General features: G+C 50.2%; 1 protein-coding gene across 2 annotated transcripts in view; it reads right to left on the minus strand.

Moving 5' to 3' along the window:
* GckIII (Germinal centre kinase III) overlaps positions 1 to 19,031 on the minus strand; it is a 120,982-nt gene extending 101,951 nt beyond the window's left edge. Inside the window, exon 1 of one of the 2 annotated variants that reach the window (XM_075892699.1) lies at positions 18,883 to 19,031. In XM_075892699.1, the coding sequence (XP_075748814.1) occupies positions 18,883 to 18,897 (15 nt within the window). In that variant the 5' untranslated portion in view covers positions 18,898 to 19,031. Of the gene's footprint in view, positions 1 to 14,651; positions 14,679 to 18,882 lie in introns of those variants that run through there. The other variant, XM_075892704.1, reaches the window with a different exon arrangement.
* Positions 19,032 to 19,433: the final 402 nt, after the last annotated feature.

Here is a 19,433-nt window from a genome sequence, read left to right on the forward strand (position 1 = left end):
AAGCTCACAGAACAGCAATTGCGTCCCCTTTCAAGTAGTGATACATTAAACCTGTTTGTATAAGGAGTTATAAACCCAGAAAAATTGCACCCAGTACTTTTATGCATGAAATTTTAAGTGTACCCCTTTCTGTTATAGCGTCTTATTTTGGTTGCCTTTTTTCCCAATAATTGTTTGTTTGTAAACACCCAAGTGTGCATCTATTCTGTACTTCATAAACAACCACTAGAATGCTATTTTCTTTTCTTTTTTCTTTCAATCATACGTGAGCACCATATGGAGTTTGGTGTGCCATTGTTTCTGTTGCCTTGTACAAATGGGAGGTGGGGCTAGTCAAGCTGCTATAGCGCAGCTTTTTTCCTACTTTCCATGCCACAATTGTTTCTTGTTTGTGTGAATCACGGTGTATAGTTGTGGTTAAATAAATTTCAACTTTCAACTTTTAAGCATCAAACTATATACTGACCAGCCCCGTAAGAAAAAAAAAAACTATAGTGCGTACAACGTCGACCTGGGCCCGCTTAGACGACCTAGTCATGCACTCGTGTCACGTGAGTGCGCGAGTTCCGGCAGAAGCTGGCTCATCCTCGTTGCGTACTTTTACGCCAGCCTCGAGGTGACTGCTCTTCCGCGAGTCCCAATTTTCGGCTGCACGAAAGCGCTGAAGGAAAAAAAAAGCTGAAGCAAAAAACGGCACGGCGGCCAGCCCTCTTCCTGCAGAACGCGCGTCCCATGGCGCCGACACCTCCTCTCCGCCCATGCATTGTGTCTGTCACGAACGACACGAATGGCAGACGACAGGTCCACCCAGAGTGCTACAGGTCTCGACAAATACTGTTCACAACGGTGCGGGGAGCTGACAAACCTATACATATACTAACGCGCCTAAGGCACAATGCAGGCCTCGGTTACGAGCACGGCCCCTCGATATAAGAGAGATAATGTTAGTCATGTGTAAACGATTAAACGCCATATCGGGTAAAAAAAGACTCGTAGACGGCAACACAGCCGACTTTCAACATACCACCTTGCAGAAATGTTTCAGATTTAGATATGCGGTCACTCTCGCTCAAGGGCGCGAATTTTTCTAGTTATGGCGTATGGCAGTACTACTACATTGTGCGCATCAAGGAATAGGTGCCCAGTCACCGCACGACGGCCCTGTGGATATACTCACGCAAACGACTAAAGTAACCAGACATTTCGTAAAGTAGAATACGCTTATGGAGAGACTAAGGAATGACGCCAAGAGCTCGGCCTCATACTGCCGCGCTAGCAGAATGCTCACACACTGTCATTAGCGCAGGACGGAGGAAACCTACACAGACAAGGCCATCACCTACATGCAGCCGAAGCTACTGCTGTTTGCATAAATAAACACGGAGCCAATGCCATGCAGTCGCTACCATTTACACGAGAAAAAAACAACAAGAAACACCCCCATAGCAGCACTTATTTGAAATGAATTTCGACATTTCAAATGTTCTCTCCTTGGAAGCTTCCTCATTGAGCCAATCAATGTCCCATCTACTGTCTAGAATTTGTTAATAGAATCGAGACTTTTGAGGCACACTTCGTAAATCACCACAACCAATATATACAGTACATTCTGAAATTTCGCAAGTGTCAAAACTCGTGTGTCTAATTTGTTAGTAATTTCTTGGCCAATGCCCCAGGGTTGTTGGGAGCAGTTGACACCGGGCATCATCATCATCATCAGCCGGCGCTCCGCGCCACCATTGGGCGGCAGGCGCGCGCCGCATATGACGACTACTTTCTTGAATAGACCATAAAAAAGAACGACAACCGCTATTTTCTGACACTACAGTAAACTACTCTGTCACAATTCCAAAGTCGCCGCGTTTGTGGCGACAAGACGCTTGTGTTGGAAAAAAAAAACGCGCGCAAAAAAAAAAAAAAAGAGGCTGGCGACGCAACTAAGTCTCCCACCAAACGTCGTGACGTCATACGTTTATACGACATCCACTAGGTCGTACGTAGTTCATAATCAGTAGATATTTGCGGCAATCCCAAAACCACGGTATGATGATGAAAGACGCCTCAGTTGAAGGCTCCGGAAAAATCGACCACCTTTAACGAGCGCCCACATCTGAGCACACGGACCTACAAAGTCACCGAGCATTGACTCTGTACCGAACGCCTTTCTGATAAGGTATGCTGAATGGAATGCCAAATACATATATGCTTGATCTTTAAGTCATCTCTCCTGCGCGCTGAACTTCCGAGTGATTGGACGCACGCTAAGATCACTCCAGTACCAAAAACTGATGACCATTCGCTTGTATCCTCGTTTAGGCCTATCTCCTTGCTATGCACTAGTGTCAAAATTCTAGAGCATATAATATTCAAACATTTGTCTATGTTTGTCGAAAAAAATAACCTAATCACGCCCCTTCAGCACGGCTTTCGCAAAGGGTATTCTACGGTAACCCAGCTTATTGAGAAGTTTCATGACCTAGCAGCAGCGATCGATAAGAATGGTCAAGTAGATGTTATATTGTTGGATTTTGAAAAAGCTTTTCGTGTGAGTCACCAGAAATTACTAATTAAGCTCAAACCAATTCTGAAAAATGAGAAATTATTTGCATGGATAACTGCTTATCTTTCAATGAGGAGCCAATGTGTTGCCATTGATGGTGTCACCTCGAGTTCCGCCTCCGTGAAATCGGGTGTGCCTCAAGGGTGAATTTTGGGGCCGTTGTTTTTTCTGTTATTTATTAATGATATTGTGCTAAACTTGCCCGTAAAAATAAAGCATTTCGCGGACGATTGTATACTATATCAGAAAATTTAGTTACAGTGATCAAGAATCTTTAAATACTGCACTAGCAACGCTACAAACGTGGTGTGAAAATTGGCAGATGACAATTAATTATAAAAAAACAGTAGCAATGCGAATTACACGTAAGAAACAGCCGCTTCTGTTTACCTATCACGTCAATGGCCATGCGTTATCCGAAGTCACTAAACACAAATATTTAGGACTCATACTCACATCAGACTTAAAATGGAATGAACACATAGAATATATTAAAAGAAAGGCAATGAAAAAGCTTGGCTATTTGCGAAGGAGGCTTGTGAATGCCACACCACGCATCAAACTTCTCGCGTACAAAACTTTTATTTGACCAGTATTAGAATATGGAGCTGCAGTGTGGGATCCCTTTACTGAGTCCAATATTAAAAAAATTAGAAATGGTCCAAAGAAAATCTATCCGATTTGTTTTTAATTGTTATAGTTGGCGTACTTCCCCTTCACTTCTACTAATTAAAGCGGATCTCGAAAAACTACAGGAGAGAAGAAGAATGGAGAGGCTGAAGCTTTTTTATCTAATTTTCCACAACAAAATCGGTATCAACAAAACAGTACACATTAGACAAATAAGTGCATATGCTGTGCGCTCAGATCATTCAGAGAAAGTTTTAGATTACGTAAACCACACAGACACACTCAGGTATTCATTTTTTTTCAAGAACTATCCGTGAGTGGAATTGCCTATCACCCGATGCTGAACAGTTGATTTATTTCTACATGCTCTCACTAACCACTAACAGTTTTTTTGTACAGTCATGCAGCCCAGAGTTACGCCATGCTTCCATTTTTTAGTACGTGTCAGTCAGCAAAGCTATGCCGTTGTTGTAATGTTTTTCTTTAGTTTTTTGTAAATTAATACAAAAGTGTTGAATTGTAACCACTGTCCGTATGCTGTGTGATATCAATTATGTTTTTGTTGTAAACATCTCTGTATGTCCATTCCTGCTTAAGACCTGGTAAACAGGTCAGCAGTATGTAATAAATAAATAAAATAAATAAACAGCATTTTCGCCTCCACCGAAAATGCAGCCGCCGCAGCCGAGATTCGAACCCGCGACCTGCGGCACCGCGGAGGTACAATTCCTAATCAGTGAAAATGAAAGCTGTCACCTAAGGAGGCCGTGAACTTAACATAGTTCAGAATTTTTTGCCGAGTCAAGATCGCGAGAAAAAAAAAAAAAAAAAAAAACTTCCAGATATGGACGTTACGCACGGCATTTCGGAGCCAGATGTAAAAGCGAATATTTGACCCTGGTTTTATCATCTCCAATTTATCGTTACAGTACATTTTACCGATACAAACCGATTCATTGCTTCACTTTAGTGTTCCTACGCCTCCACACTGGCGGCACGCAATCTTCATCGACAACACAGTTCCTTTTATCCCCCGCCCGAGTCCGGCTAGAAGGCCCAAAATGGGGCCCTCGGACGGTGCACAGCGTCCGGCGATGCGAGAGAGAGATTCGGCGGATCCGAACCAGTCGCCGGCGCAGACAAAAGCGGCAATCCCATTGATGCGCCGGCCGCCAGACATCGCCAGTCCTCTTCTCGCAGCCTTCACCCGAAGCAGCCGACGTCATTTGGCGCGTATTTTGTTCGCCGCTTCCCGTGGCCGGGACCTGTTATCCGCCCAACCATTAACGTGCAGCATCACTCGTCGTCGCCGCGACAGATCGTGCCGCCAGAGCCAGCGCGGTCTGGCTAGCCACGGCGGCGAAGCGAACGGGCCTCTCGCTACTCATCTGCGTCCCTCCGCTGCCCTCGAGACGAGGGCGACCAGGATGGACAGCCTGTTTACGGCTACGTAACGAAGCCGCGCTTAGGCCGTCGAGGAACGCGGAAAAGTGCCGGTCGCCCTCGGCAGACGCCTCCTGATTTCATTATGCGCCCAAGAAGCCGCCGGCTTGCCGCCGAGAGTACGCGCACGGTTTTTTTTTTTTTTTTTTTTTGCGCTCGGCTCGTAGCCTACAACAGCTGCCGTCTCCACCAGGCACAGGCAGGCCAGAGACGGATCAAGACTGAAGGGGGGGGGGGGGGGGGCGGAGAGCTTCTCTGTTGCAGCAACCGCCCAGCAAAACAAGTGGTCGAACGGCACGATGACAACACGCCTCCTAAACAATTCTTCCCACCTTGCCTCCCTCGGTTAGTGGCTCGATATATTCGAATTAGAGATAGCCACAACTTTCACTCTGAAGTTCAGCAATGCGACAAGCCGCAGTTGTCTCTCTCTCTCTCTCAGGCGAAAGCAAGTCGTGTAAGTTCACAGGCGGGCCATATCAGCAGCGTTTCAAGTCCTCGAGAGAAGTAAAAAAATCGACAGCGAAAAAAAAAGTGGGGGGGGGGGGGCACAATGATGAGGCGGAAGCACCGTCCAAGCTGCCACTCCGCATAAACTAACTGGATACACGCACGCAAGATCCTCACTCGGAGATAGCAACAAACCGAGTGGCTGTCGCCGTTCATTGCGCACCTCCGATCTGATCGCGGTGTGCCTGCCGGCCCAGGAGAAAGTTGCGGCCTGGCGCATCACGCGCGCACACATCGCCGGAGGAGCGGCACTGACAAAAGGGGGCGTAGTATCGTATGGCGGGTTTGAGAGGCCAGGGACGACGAGGAAGCCTGGCCGCCGGCAATACGACGACAACGGCACGCCGGTGGTCTTTCCGGTTTACGACGCTCCTCCATTCCACCTCGTGAAGACGAGACGCAATCCCGTCCTTTCCCTTGCACGTGTACCGAGAGATACGCAAAGACTGCGGAGAAATCGCACAAGAGAACACGGGGTCCGGGGAAACGTAACCTCTGATAACACTGGCCGCATTGCATTTGTGACACAACCACCCTCACTTTCAGCAAAAAAAAAAAAAAAAAAGTCGGTTCAATACTCAAAACTTACGCGCAACCTCCTCTTTTGACTTCGTGTACCGTGTTTAGATCGGCGACCCCGAAAATTGTAGCACACTCGGTTTGAGACCCACCAATATTTTCGATAACTGTACCCATTGGAAATCGGGCTCGCTAACCTCTTCTGTTTTTTCAACCGAAATAATTCAGACTCAAACTCACCAGCATATTACAAAGCCGGACTCACTTACTCACCTGATCTTCAGTTAATCGACTATTAGTCCATTGGTTCAAACAGTTTTTTCGATCATGGCATATGCGTACCAGTCGAGCTGGGGGGGGGGGGGGGGGGCAAGGAGGGCGCGTGACAACTTTAGCAGGCTCATGTGACAACTCTAGCAACACATAAAATACGGCATCGTCACTATCTTTTCTTTAAAGGGACACCGACACAAAATTTCGCGGCCGAGATGGCCTGTGGTGTTGATTCGCAGTAACATCGACAGCGATTGTAGCTGGGAAGGTATTTAAAAATAATTTCGAAGTTTCCGTTAGCCCTCAACTTTATCGCGCCATTGACACGCTCGAAGGGGACCCTTAGGTGACCCCCTACTTCCCTCACGTCACCACGCTGCTGTCAACAAAACAAGTTATGATGACGTCATATCTGTAATGTTTGTTCCCGCAGTCTGTTTTTCGGTGGCTGGTTGCGAGTGCATGGTCGTGGCGCACGCTTATACAGCTTTGTGTTTGGCGACATTTCAGTCCCGTTTCCTGTTCTAAAGTAATTCCTGATGCGGACCGAGCGAAAGCGTGCCACAGTTCTGTGTGCTGACGTGCTCAAGAGCTATACACGCCAGGTGGCGACCGTTGCACACAATTTTTGGAGCTCTCTCAAACAGAAACTGACATTGGTCGATAATGATGGGCCTGTAATTAATTATCTGTCACGTGCCGTAGCAAACGACGTGTCGTGTCATCACTAACAGGCTCCCAGCAACGCATCTTGTTAGAAAAACGCGAGGCCAATGTTTTTGTGTCAGTACCCTTTGTGGGGAGCAGGTGCGCCCAGCCTCCCTTTCCCTTTTAGGGCAGCGCAAGATGTGGGGAGCAGGTGCGCCCAGCCTCCCTTTCCCTTTTAGGGCAGCGCACGCGCCTGGTTGCGGGGACCCCTTCCCCCACGGCCGGCGCGTGCGATTCCCCCCCCTTTCCCGGCGCCAGGAACAGGTTCCCCTCTCCCTCAGCGAGGAAAGGTACCATTCTCGTCAGGGAGAGGGAAATCGGGTCGGGGAACAAAACGAGCGGGCAAACGGGCGCTCGCGCTCTGACACCAGCGACCATCCCAGGAGGACGAACCCGCAACCCCTCCTGCGAGCCGAGGACGTCCACGACCGAGGTGTAAGCGTCAACACCTTTGTTATCTGTAGTATCTCCCCGCGACAGTGACGCGCGATTGCTAACGCTTAGCAATAAAGTGTTTGTTGTTGATCTGGCCAGTTGCCTTATTCGCCCGAACCCGTAGTAGTAGCTGCAATGAGGCAAGCTACGGTTGGGGGACGTTAACCGTGCACGGAACGACTGTGTGCGGCTGAAACATTAGCTATAGGCTTCTGCGTCAGCCGTACATAGGACGGTCCCCCAACATCTGGCGCCCAACGTAACGAATTTGGCAACGCGGCTAGTTCTGTGGACGCGAGCAAGTGCCAGGGCGCTCTTCCACACGTAGGATAATAGGCATGTCGGAATTCCAAGATTTGTCAATGTTGTCGGATGTCGCGTCGCAGAGTGGCGATCCTTTGGCTAACGCGGGGGTACTGTTAGGACTTTCCGACAGCGTAGAGCTTGGTCGTTTCACGCGGGATGATCAGGAGGGTGCAGAGACCGCGTTAGCAGAGAGTAGGCCTACGACGGAGAGCGGCCCGCATGGCGCTCCGGCATCTCGCGACGCGAACAGAGAGGCGCCGCCACAAGTTACGACACGCGCCTCAACTATAGGCGAGTCTTCGGGCAACAGTTTGCCCTCGAGCGAGGTACTCTTACAGAATGCGCTGTCAGTTATGCAAAGCCTCGCGAGCGCCCTGCAGAACACAGCGCAGGCCCCCGTGCAAAATGTGCGACCACGTGTCAAGGTAGACGTTCCGACCTACACGGGTTACCACGACTGCAAGAGCGCCAACGAGTATCTCGACCGGTTGCTCCATTATCAGCAGGCGACGGGTCTTTCTGATGCCGAACTTCTCGAGCGCGTGGTCCCGGTGTCGCTCACGGAGCAAGCGGCTCGGTGGTTCCGACTAACCGGACATCGCGCCCGTACGGTAGAAGAGTTCCGCGAAAGCTTTCGCGGCGAATTCCTACCGGCTAATTATGAGTGGCGTTTGCGGAGGGAGTTGGAGCTGCGCACCCAGCATCCGGACGAATCCTTGCTGGAATACGTACGGGCGATGGACGAATTGTATCGTCTCGCGAACCCTCACGCCACCAACGCGGAAAAGGTCGAGCGTGTTACCCGACAGGCGCACCCGACTTTCGCGGCGCACTTCAGGGGATGCAGGTTCGCAGACCTCGAAGAGCTCGCCACCGAGGCGAAGCGCATACAAGGGGACATCCTCGCAGCGCGTTCGTATCGCCCCCCTCCGCCCGCCGCGCAGTCAATCGAGCCTCGCTGTGCATGGAACGGCGGCGCAGTGACTTCAGAAGCGTTTAGGGGTAACGCATCAGCATCGTACGCTGATGAGCACGTGTCACGCGGTTGGGAGCTGTCAAACCGCGCTTTAGACCCCTACGCTTACGCGCTCCGTACGGCACACGCCGCCCCTGCGCGTGACATTCCAAGGCAGGAGCACGGGGTTGACGCGAGGCCTAACGAGCGGCGCAATCCAGAGCGAGGACCACCTGATCGAGGCGAGTTACGAGCGAACCGGCGTGGTGTCCGCGGTCCTTGCTATCGGTGCGGCGCGCCAGGGCACATCGCTCGCGAGTGCGACCGCACGCCGGGTCAGGAGCAAACGCGCGGTTCGGGAAACGGACGGCGCCGCCGGTGATTCACATGGGACCCCGCGCGGCGATTAGTAATCCTACCGATGCGTTCGGATCACTTGCACCGTCGGTCTGTCGCGCAGGTGATGCCGTAGACTCGCCCGCGCCGCTAATCGAGTTAACGATAGCTCGGAAAAAGTTCGTAGCACTTTTGGATACTGGGGCAAGCGCTTCTTTATTCGGTGACGATGTGTTGCACCATCTCCGCGAGAACAACATCCGCTTGAGGCAAAGCAACACCATCTTCCGTCTAGCTACGGGCACAGCACAATCGAGCGGCGCGGCTAGGCTAGTGATCCGCTGGGACAGACGCGTGAGGCGACAACGTTTCGTGCATCTTCCAGGGCTGTCAATGTCTCTAATCCTGGGTCGAGACTTCCTCGCTAAGTCGGGTATTGTCATTGACATTGCAAACGGTGGTTACCGAGAGCGCGACGGAGACGCGCTGAAGCTTTTCTCGAAGGCCTCCGCATTGACAAAAGCATGCCAATCGCAGGGAGAGGCGCGAGTACGCGAGGAGGAAAGCGCGCCGAGAAAGCGAGTAAACGCCCCGCCGGAGCAATGTGCTGCGCTGCAGGAAAGGGCAGTGCACCCGCTTTTGGTACAGGCACAGAGCCTACTAGAGGGGGAACGAGCGCAGCTGTCGTCGCTGTTGTACGAATATGACGCGATGTTTACTGACTGTCCCGGCCGCACTACGCTGGTTAAGCATAGAATTGACACGGGTGATGCACGCCCTTGGAAATGCAATCCCCGACCAATCAGCTCAGCTAAGCGGAAAGCACTAGACGCCGCCTTGGACGAACTCATCGAAACAGGCGTAGTTGAGAGGTCAAACAGCCCATGGGGTTTCCCGGTAGTTCTAGTTCCAAAGAAAGATGATACGTATCGCCTTTGTGTAGACTACCGCAGGCTGAATGAAATTACGAAGAAGGACGCGTATCCTCTTCCCTCCATTTCATCGTTAGTATCCAATCTAGGCGGGGCGAAGTACTTCACAACGCTCGATGCTAGCCGCGGATATTTTCAGGTTGAGATGGACGAGCGGGATAAAGAGAAGTCAGCTTTCACGTGCCACAGAGGACTTTTCCAATTCAGGAGAATGTCGTTTGGCTTGGTGGGCGCTCCCGCTACGTATCAGAGGCTAATGGACCGTGTTTTGGGAGATGCAAAGTGGCAGCACGCACTCGCATATCTAGACGACATAGTGGTTTACTCGAAAACGTTCGAAGAGCACGTGCGCCACTTGAGAGACGTTCTAGAACGGCTGAGGTCTGCGGGCATCACTTTGAACCCAAACAAAGCTCAGATAGCGGCGACCCGAATAACATTATTGGGATTTACGCTTGACGAGGGTCGCATTTTGCCGGATAAGGGTAAGCTTGAAGCGATAGTGAGCTATCCATCGCCGAACAATGTCGGTGAGCTGAGGCGCTTTTTGGGGATGGTGAATTTTTATCGCCAATTCATTCCAGATTGCGCGGCAGTGCAGGCGCCTTTAACGAAGCTCTTGAGGAATGGTGAGCGTTGGGCTTGGAGCCAAGAGCAAGAGGCCGCACTGCGTCGCCTCACGAAGTTGCTGGCCAACACGGCTCAGCTGCAGCTACCCGATTTGAACAGGGAGTTTGTTATTCACACCGATGCAAGCGACCTGGGCTTAGGAGCAATTTTGCTTCAGGAGCATGGAGGTTCCCTCCGACCGATTGCGTTCGCGAGCCGTACGTTGACACCGGCGGAGAAGAACTACTCAGTAACCGAGAAAGAGTGTCTGGCGATAGTTTTTGCTCTCCGTAAGTTTGACTTTTACATAGACGGAGTTGCGTTTGTGATTGAAACGGACCACATGGCGCTCACGTGGTTGAGGCGTTTGAACGAACCAAGTGGCCGATTGGCGCGTTGGGCATTGTTGCTGCAGCGTTATGACTTCACCGTCCGCTACCGCAAGGGTAAGAACAATGCCGCGGCCGACGCACTATCGCGTGCTCCAGTTCGACACGAGGCAAGTCACGCGACTAATTCGGAACGAACTGAGAGCGAGACACTCGCGCTAACGCAAACAGCGGAGCAAACGTTAGTTCGAGCTAAGAGCGTGAACCACGTAGAGGCTGTCGTTAGCGCAGGGATTGTTTTCAGCAGAAGGGAGCTGTTAGAAGCTCAGCAGAAAGATCCATTTTGTCGAAAGGTGTTCGACGGGCTCCGGGAGCCGGGTGGTAGTGAGGCCACCGCGCACAAGGGGGCAGCTGGTATTGCTGTCGGTGCGGAGCGCTCGGCAACAGCTGGTAGTGCTGTGAGCGCGCTGGATTCATATCTGCTAGATTCTGACGGCGTCCTGCTGAGGTACATTCCATCCGACGATGACACAAGTGAGTCATTTAAAGTCGTGATACCGCGCGCGTTGAGAGGAGCGCTTCTTCGCTACTTTCATGACTCGTGCATTGGTGGGCATGCGAGCGGCCCTAAGACTTACGCTAAGTTGTGTCGCCTCGCTACCTGGCCAGGTATGAAGCGGGATGTGATTCGCTACGCCCGTTCATGTCGTGTGTGCCAAAGCGTCAAGCCGCGAGGAGGACGTCCGCCCGGCCTCATGCAACCGATTAACAGTCAGACTCCCTGGCAAATCGCAGCGTGTGACGTAATGGGCCCGTACCCCTCAACTCCTAGCAGAAATAAGTTCTTGCTGGTGATCACGGATCACTTCACTAAATGGGTAGAACTTTTTCCCCTTAGGAAGCTGACGGCTCGAGTGATTTTAGAGAAGTTGATGGAGGTTTTTACCAGGTTCGGGTTCCCCGAGCAGTTGATTACAGACAACGCGTCTTATTTCACTGCGAAGGTGTTTGTTGACACGTGCGCCGCGTTGGGCATTAAGCACAAGAAAACAACCACCTACCATGCTCAGTCGAACCCCACGGAGCGAGTCAATCGCAACATCAAGCACATGCTTGTCGCGTTCTCTGAAAGACATAAGGACTGGGATACCTATCTTCCAGAGATCGGTTTTGCATTACGATCGACCGTAAACCGATCGACTGGGTATGCGCCTTCTTCTCTGAACTTGGGGAGAGAACTGCCGAATCCGATGGAGACCGTACTCGCGGACCGCAGTGGAGTGCCAGTGGCGACATCAGCACGCGCTGAATACGCAACGCAGCTGCGCGAGAAGCTAGCGGAAGCTTTACATAAAGCTCGACATAATCTCAGCACTGCTAGGGCACAGCAGAAGGCGCAATATGACCGCACGCGTAGGAACGTACACTACGAAGTGGGCGATCTGGTGATGCGGCGCCATCATGTTCTCAGTAATGCTAGCAAACAGTTTGCTGCCTCGCTGGCACCGAAATGGTCCGGGCCGTACCGAGTGCGAGAGAAAGTTTCTTCGCTCGTTTATCGACTCGCGAACATGAAAGGCAAACCGAGCGGCGGACCGGTGCATGTATGTGACTTGAAACGCTACATAGCACGGGAGGCGCATGAGGACTACGGTCAGTCCCCCTCCAAGCCGCGCGCGGCGGGTGAGATGGTTCGACACCGGGTCAGGAGCCCAGAACCGCGCTACTTCCTGCGTAACAGTCGGAGGCAACTATGCACGGTAGGCCGCGTTTGATATGTTCGACGCGGGGTGCAAGGGTTAGCGCGCAACACATGTGCGATTGTTAACCTGTCGTTCTTTATCTGTATCACTCTCACCGAACAGATGGAGCGCCATTGGGAACAGCACCGCCGGAACAGCAAGGAGAGGAGACCACCTCCTTACGGCCAGCCCCCACCCCCACCAACGTCCACATGGCAGCCCTACCCCACTGCGGCCCGGCCGCGAACGCCGAGGCAGAGCCACTCGAGCCGCCGCCACCGAGGGGGTCCGCGCGCGCTGCCGCCTGGTCACCAACTCTCGGCTTCGCCGTCACCATCACGACCCGCCGGTTCACAGGGAACGAGACCAGGGTCCCAACGCGGCGAGCCGACCGCATCGCCTCACGGCCGCAACCACCGAGACGTGGCAACCTGGACCAGCCAGGATGGAGGCGACCCTCCGGTGTCTTACGTCTCCTCGAGGCCCTGGCGCCGGCAGGAAAGGGCCCGAGTTGGGGTCGCCCCAGCGCACCTGTATCGCCCTTTTCAGGGGCGCACGGTAGAGGACGCGGACCGGAGGGCTAACGGGGCTTGCCTTCCAGTGCCCGCAGGGACGCGGTTCTGCGAGTGCGGCGCCGTGGTGATCCATAACTCCCACGAATTGGGGAAATTACACCGGCACCGCACCCAGGCTACCCAACCATCCAGCCGCGAATCATCCCAGGAGCGCTCCGGCGCCGCGGTTCGGGCCATGCTGGCGCGGGCGGCCCAGGAGGCGGACTTCGCGCAGTGGCTGCTGAGAGTTGCCTCAGGCCACGCGTCCAGCGAGAGTCCGCCTGCGCCGCTATCAATAACGGCTACCGTAGAGCGGGGGGCGGCGGGGCCGGGAGAGACATTGGTGGCGGCTGCATTGACACCGGAGGTGGCGTCAATGACCTTGGAGGCGGGTGAGAGAGCGGTGGGGGCTCCGGCGGTGCCCGCGGCAGACACCGAACGGTCCGAGGGCATGGACGTAGACCAGGCCCTTCTGGCCTATCTAGAGGACGAATAAAACGAATTATTCCCTCTTTGCAGTCTCTGTCGTTCGGGGGCCTTCTTAAGGGGGGAGGAGATGTGGGGAGCAGGTGCGCCCAGCCTCCCTTTCCCTTTTAGGGCAGCGCAAGATGTGGGGAGCAGGTGCGCCCAGCCTCCCTTTCCCTTTTAGGGCAGCGCACGCGCCTGGTTGCGGGGACCCCTTCCCCCACGGCCGGCGCGTGCGATTCCCCCCCCTTTCCCGGCGCCAGGAACAGGTTCCCCTCTCCCTCAGCGAGGAAAGGTACCATTCTCGTCAGGGAGAGGGAAATCGGGTCGGGGAACAAAACGAGCGGGCAAACGGGCGCTCGCGCTCTGACACCAGCGACCATCCCAGGAGGACGAACCCGCAACCCCTCCTGCGAGCCGAGGACGTCCACGACCGAGGTGTAAGCGTCAACACCTTTGTTATCTGTAGTATCTCCCCGCGACAGTGACGCGCGATTGCTAACGCTTAGCAATAAAGTGTTTGTTGTTGATCTGGCCAGTTGCCTTATTCGCCCGAACCCGTAGTAGTAGCTGCAATGAGGCAAGCTACGGTTGGGGGACGTTAACCGTGCACGGAACGACTGTGTGCGGCTGAAACATTAGCTATAGGCTTCTGCGTCAGCCGTACATAGGACGGTCCCCCAACATCAATTCAGTTATCATACCTAATAAGCACATGTTCCATTGAACACATATTTAATTAATGTAATTGTCATTGTTATTAGGGCAAATACTTTATTCCTCATTTTAAATGTTACTACATCGCATATTTCAATGGGACCTGCTCCCTTCATTTTCCTTAAAATATAAGAAAATGTTCCTTTTAATGCAATGTGTTCATTGTTACTTTTATCTGCATGCAATGTTTCGTAGTTTATATTTCTTCGGTACATTTTAAACTTATTATATTTAGCTGTGGCTTTCTTTTTTTTTTCCCTTTGTGAGTGATTTTTACATACGCGCTAGCATCTATGTATCGCCCTCCTTTATTGACCCTGTCCACCTTGGTGGAACAGTGGCTACAGTGCTCGGCTGCTGAATCAAAGGTCGCGCATTCGACCCCAGCCGCAGTGGTCACATTTTGACGGACAGGCGAAATGGTAGAAGCCAGTGTACTGTGCGATGCCAATACACTTTAAAGAACACTAGGTTGTCGCGATTTCTCGAGTCCTACACTACAGCGTCGCCCATAATCATATAGTGGTTTTGGGACATAAAACCCCAGATATTATATACCGGTCTTTGAGCCAATTAAAGTTTGCATTATTGTACAAATAAAAAAATTCAGAGCCTGGGGCTCACTCACAGTAAGACTCATCAGAATAGACCTCAGCTGGACTCACTCAGTCACTAATTTTTTTTTCCAACCAGACTCAATTTGGCTCCAACTCAACAAAGCATTAGTCACTCAAGCACACCTCGACTCTCAGCTCGATCGGAGTATTGCAGCAGGTATATACAAGGATTTCCAATGCTAATTCGTCACAAAGTGAACTTTAGCATATGCCGTATGTGCCCAAAAATGTATGTCATTCCAAATGAGTAATGCTGCTCTGACCCGATAGTTGAGCTAATACAATATCTATTGATCATCATCATCGTCATTGTGTAGCTTTCGTGCAAATGACGTTAGGTATCTTGTTGAGTTCTTAAATGTCTGTTGTACAGCATCAAAGAATGCTGATTGGAGGCGGACAAGCACTTGTATTAAAGAATTTCGGTTTGACGGTGAAATTCTTACTGTTGACCTTTTTACCAGTTACCGCAAAAGTATATGCGATGGAAAATGCTGACAGCAACAGCTGACTATGTAGAATCCGAACCTGATGAGACACGCAAAGCTAGCAAAGCAGTGACTCACGCCATGTTTCTATTAGCATTTTTTAGGTTACTGAGAAGTGAAAATTTTTGCAATGGTATTGCAGTTGGACAAAACACAAGATGACACTTCCAGCTCTGCCATCGCAGAGTTACTGTATAGAACATATACAGTAACTCTATGCCGTCACTCTCAATGGCTGTGCTAATCGGTAAAAATGCAGACAGTAAGTCAACAGAAAATCTAAAATTTTTTTATTAGCTACAACTGAAACGCACAGCTTAGTCAGAGATGAGGTTCGCATGCAAGTTAGTTGTAACACACGGCTCAGTCAGTATTTGGAAGAAACGAAGTTCGCAACAAATGGAAATATCACACCTCTAATGTACATCACATTGAGGAGTTCACTTGGTGGCAGAGCATGCGCACGTGCCATGACTCACAATGTGTGACGTTCACGTTGAAAAAGTGACTAAATAAAAAATAGGGATGAAAATATTGATACATGATTAGTCAACGAAAAATCTGCTGCAGTGTAATAAACTGACATCATTATAAAATTTTTCCACATTTGATTAAACATTTTTGATTTATCAATATAGAGGCAAATTCAGAAATTATACGATGATGTACAGTGTCAATTTTTATGAAAGGGAACACAGGAGCGCATGGCCTGCACACTTCGGCGGCTGCTGACAGCGCATTAGAAGCGAGAGAAACCAGAGCCTCTTTTCGCGTCATCTCTCAGCGAGCAAAACAAGCAGTCATTGACCGTATGGAACCAGCAGCAACATTTTTTACCTTCTCCCCCATCAAGGCCAATATCGGCCTCTTGCGTTATCGCCCTGAACAGGGAGGGGGTTGCAGTCTTGCCAATGGTTTTATATAAGCAATGAATGGTTGTTTTGCTCGCCGCAAGATGACGCGAAAAGAGGCTGTGGTTGTTCTAGCTCTCACTTGAACGCGCTGCCAGCAGCCGCCTGAGCGCGCAGGCCACGCGCTCCAGAGTTCCCTTTCATAAAAATTAACACTGCACATGAGCAGGTACTGTGAGCAGCAGCGGGTGCACAGTGGGCGATTCGAGACATGTTTTGTGGTGACACTTTTCTTGAGTACTTCCACAGGCATATTCATGAGTTCCTGCGTTCATCGGAACATTAGCTGTAGTGACACCCCATGTTCCAAAGATTTTCCTTATCTTCAAGATTCCATATTACCCTGAACCTTACTTGGACCCACACTCATTATGGACTACGTCATGCAGCCACCCTTGGCAAGAAAGCTCCGCATTAAGATATTCGAGCGTGTCTTCCTTGGTTGTATCGGAACATATCATATTAGCAGCTGCAAGACACCGTAACACCGTGCTTTAAAGTGAATGTATACCATTTATCGTTTTTTCCTTGAACTATAGCAGAATGCAATGAGCTTCCATGTGACGTAGTTAGCCTATTGTCAGGTGATGCTTTCACAACTGCTGTCTGAGCTTATCTGTGGCGTGTTAAGAAGCTATTTTTTGCTCTTTCTTTTTTCTTCACATTTAGCCAGATGTGTTTCTATTGTTGATTATATGTGCTTTTGTTCTGATGTGGTTTTTTATCCGTTTGTCAACTGAAACAATGCAATGTGTAATACCGTAATGTGACGTACCCACTTCTGCCATGGCTCCCAAAAGCCAGCCGGCAGTATCTGATAAGTAAAATACATAAAATGCATGGTTTGGGATATGTTTTCAACATATGTGCACTTCAACTTTGCCTGCAGAGCGGCCTCACCAAATGCTACCTACCATACATTCTAATGTCAGAATCGTGTTAAGAACCTCAATAGTGGAGCATAGTGCCCTTTTGAAGGTTTCTTCACCATATTGCCCAGAAAAGAGTCAATATATTGTAGGTGCATTCGCCACTTCAGGCTTAATACAATTAATTCACTGGATGTCATATCAATCCAAGCTTGCTGGTGGCTTTCTGGGTTTGCAGAACTTGTTTTACATAGTGATGTAAGCCTGTACGCAGTATCTCGCATCTGATTACCGATACTTAGAAGTACTTGTTACTGGGCTAGTTGGTTCGTCATACTGAGGGAAACCTCTGGACGCCAAAGCCACCACAGGAAGAAAGACACACAGAGAAAGAGCGTCAACTCGCAACTGATTTATTTGCAGGAGAAATGCGGGAAATATATAGCCACACCACACATGCACAAAGCACACTAGTTCACCTAGTCACATGACCACAAATAAAAACTGAGGACATTCAAAAGGCATATATAATCAAGCAACGGAGCGCGAAAATAAATCAGTTGCGAGTTGACACTCTTTCTTTGTGTGTCTTTCTTCCCGTGGTGGTTTAGGCGACTAGAAGTTTCCCGCAGTATGATTACCCATAGATTGCTGTATTATGACCATAGGCATGTGCAGGGTTTCTCATAAGGAAGAATAGGGGAGGTGCATTAGAATCTGACTGAAAGCATAGGCACACACTGTGAGATGTATTGTAGATTATTCAGCTTCAGGAAATGCCACAGGACTTATTAAAATTGTGCCGTCAGAAGCCAGCTAATTTACAACATTTTAAATGTAGCTATTACATGTCCTCTAAAGGCAACAGAACAAGCACTTATTACTAGTATATAAAGTTCCAGAAAAGCTAATTGCCCTTTTTGTAGAGAAAGAACCTGAAAAGCATTTATCCCGAGGATGCTTGCCTGAAAAATGTACTGAAAAAGTCCCAGAATAAGACCTGCCACCAGCAAAACAATTGGTGTAAACAAGATGGTGTCTGTGCGCTAAATATGTTGAAGTCTCCAGTAAGTTTTCCACTATACAAAGTCTGGTAGCATAAACTTGAATTGAAAAAATGATAGATTACATTAACAAGACGCCCTGAAACATCACTTTATGGGCTCGAAAATCACCAAAGGATAAGAAATGGCTAGTCCTACTTTAAGACTTCCGCACCGAAGCTCCTTAGGTATCAACTCTGATTTTCTTTGGCAACGCTGACATCAAACTGCCACAAATACGCTCAAGATAACACTCATTATAACTGTTGATAGGAGCTTACAATTATTACACAAGTGTCAAGTGATTATTTGAGACCAGTCAATTTTTCGACAGGACTGCAGAGGTTTAGCACCATGAAAAAAAAGCAGCTATTCTCACGGCATGATTTAAAAGACACTGAACATAAGACAAATTTTCGCAGTGAACCACATGGGCACGACGTACTGGCCACAATTGTGTACTGAATGAAAAAAAAAAATTCCTATACCGCACCTACACCAATGACTGTGCCACTTGCGACTATTCGCTCCTTCATACGCAACGAAACGCCGAAGGGTAAGGCAAAATGCACGTAACAATCCTCAGGGATCACAAACCACGTATGGCTTTCTTTGCCTAAGCCAAACAAAGTCGTAGTACAGCGTTTTCCTGAAAGCGCTGGAACGAAAGATGCCATCGGAAGCGACCGAGTTCTGGCACGACGCGGCACCGGCGCAGATCGGCGCTCACACCTTCAACAAGCGCTCACAGAAAGCGGCCACGGAGGCCGGTTCTGTCTCAACTAGCAGTATTTACGACGCAGCGTGCGCAGCGATTAGGCAATTTTACGATAAACGTTGGAATTCGCTGGCGCCACGCACGACAACACGGCAGGGCCAGCAACCAGACAGTGGAGGAAGATGAAAAACGAGGATAATAAAGCACACTCACCTCGTTGAACGCCATGTCGGTGCTAAGACTGGCGTAAACACATCGACGAACACGCACCCCTAAGTTCCAGAGGTCATTTGCGAGGGAGCGTCGGCACAGACACAGGCCCACCTGAGCGACCCCAACAGATTTCACCTGAGGATTCGGTCACTCCTACCGAGCACTTCGCAAATCCGTGTTGTGTCCGTTCGTGGCCAACTGTTGCGCTGAGGTGTCACTCCGCAATTTGGGCACTGCAGTGAGGTCCGCTTCGACTGTTCCTGAGCCTTGACAGAAGCTAGAATCGATGCGACGCGAAAGAAAACGCCAAGATGCGGGTACTAGATAAGCCTAACAAAATATACGCGATCACCCGGCAGCCGCGGTTTGCCTTCGAATTAAATCTTTCACTGTCAAGAACAGCTGAAAAGGTTTGGCGCACTAGGACATGAGCACTTACGCGCTCCTGCTGCTACGGCTCATGGCGCACGATACCCAAGGCAGAAAAAATACGCACTCAGCTCCACTCAACAAACCGCTTCACATCGCACGGACTCGCACAGACGCCATTG

This window comes from Rhipicephalus microplus, chromosome 1 (assembly GCF_043290135.1).
Source record: "Rhipicephalus microplus isolate Deutch F79 chromosome 1, USDA_Rmic, whole genome shotgun sequence".
In the NCBI taxonomy this organism is placed as follows: domain Eukaryota; kingdom Metazoa; phylum Arthropoda; class Arachnida; order Ixodida; family Ixodidae; genus Rhipicephalus; species Rhipicephalus microplus.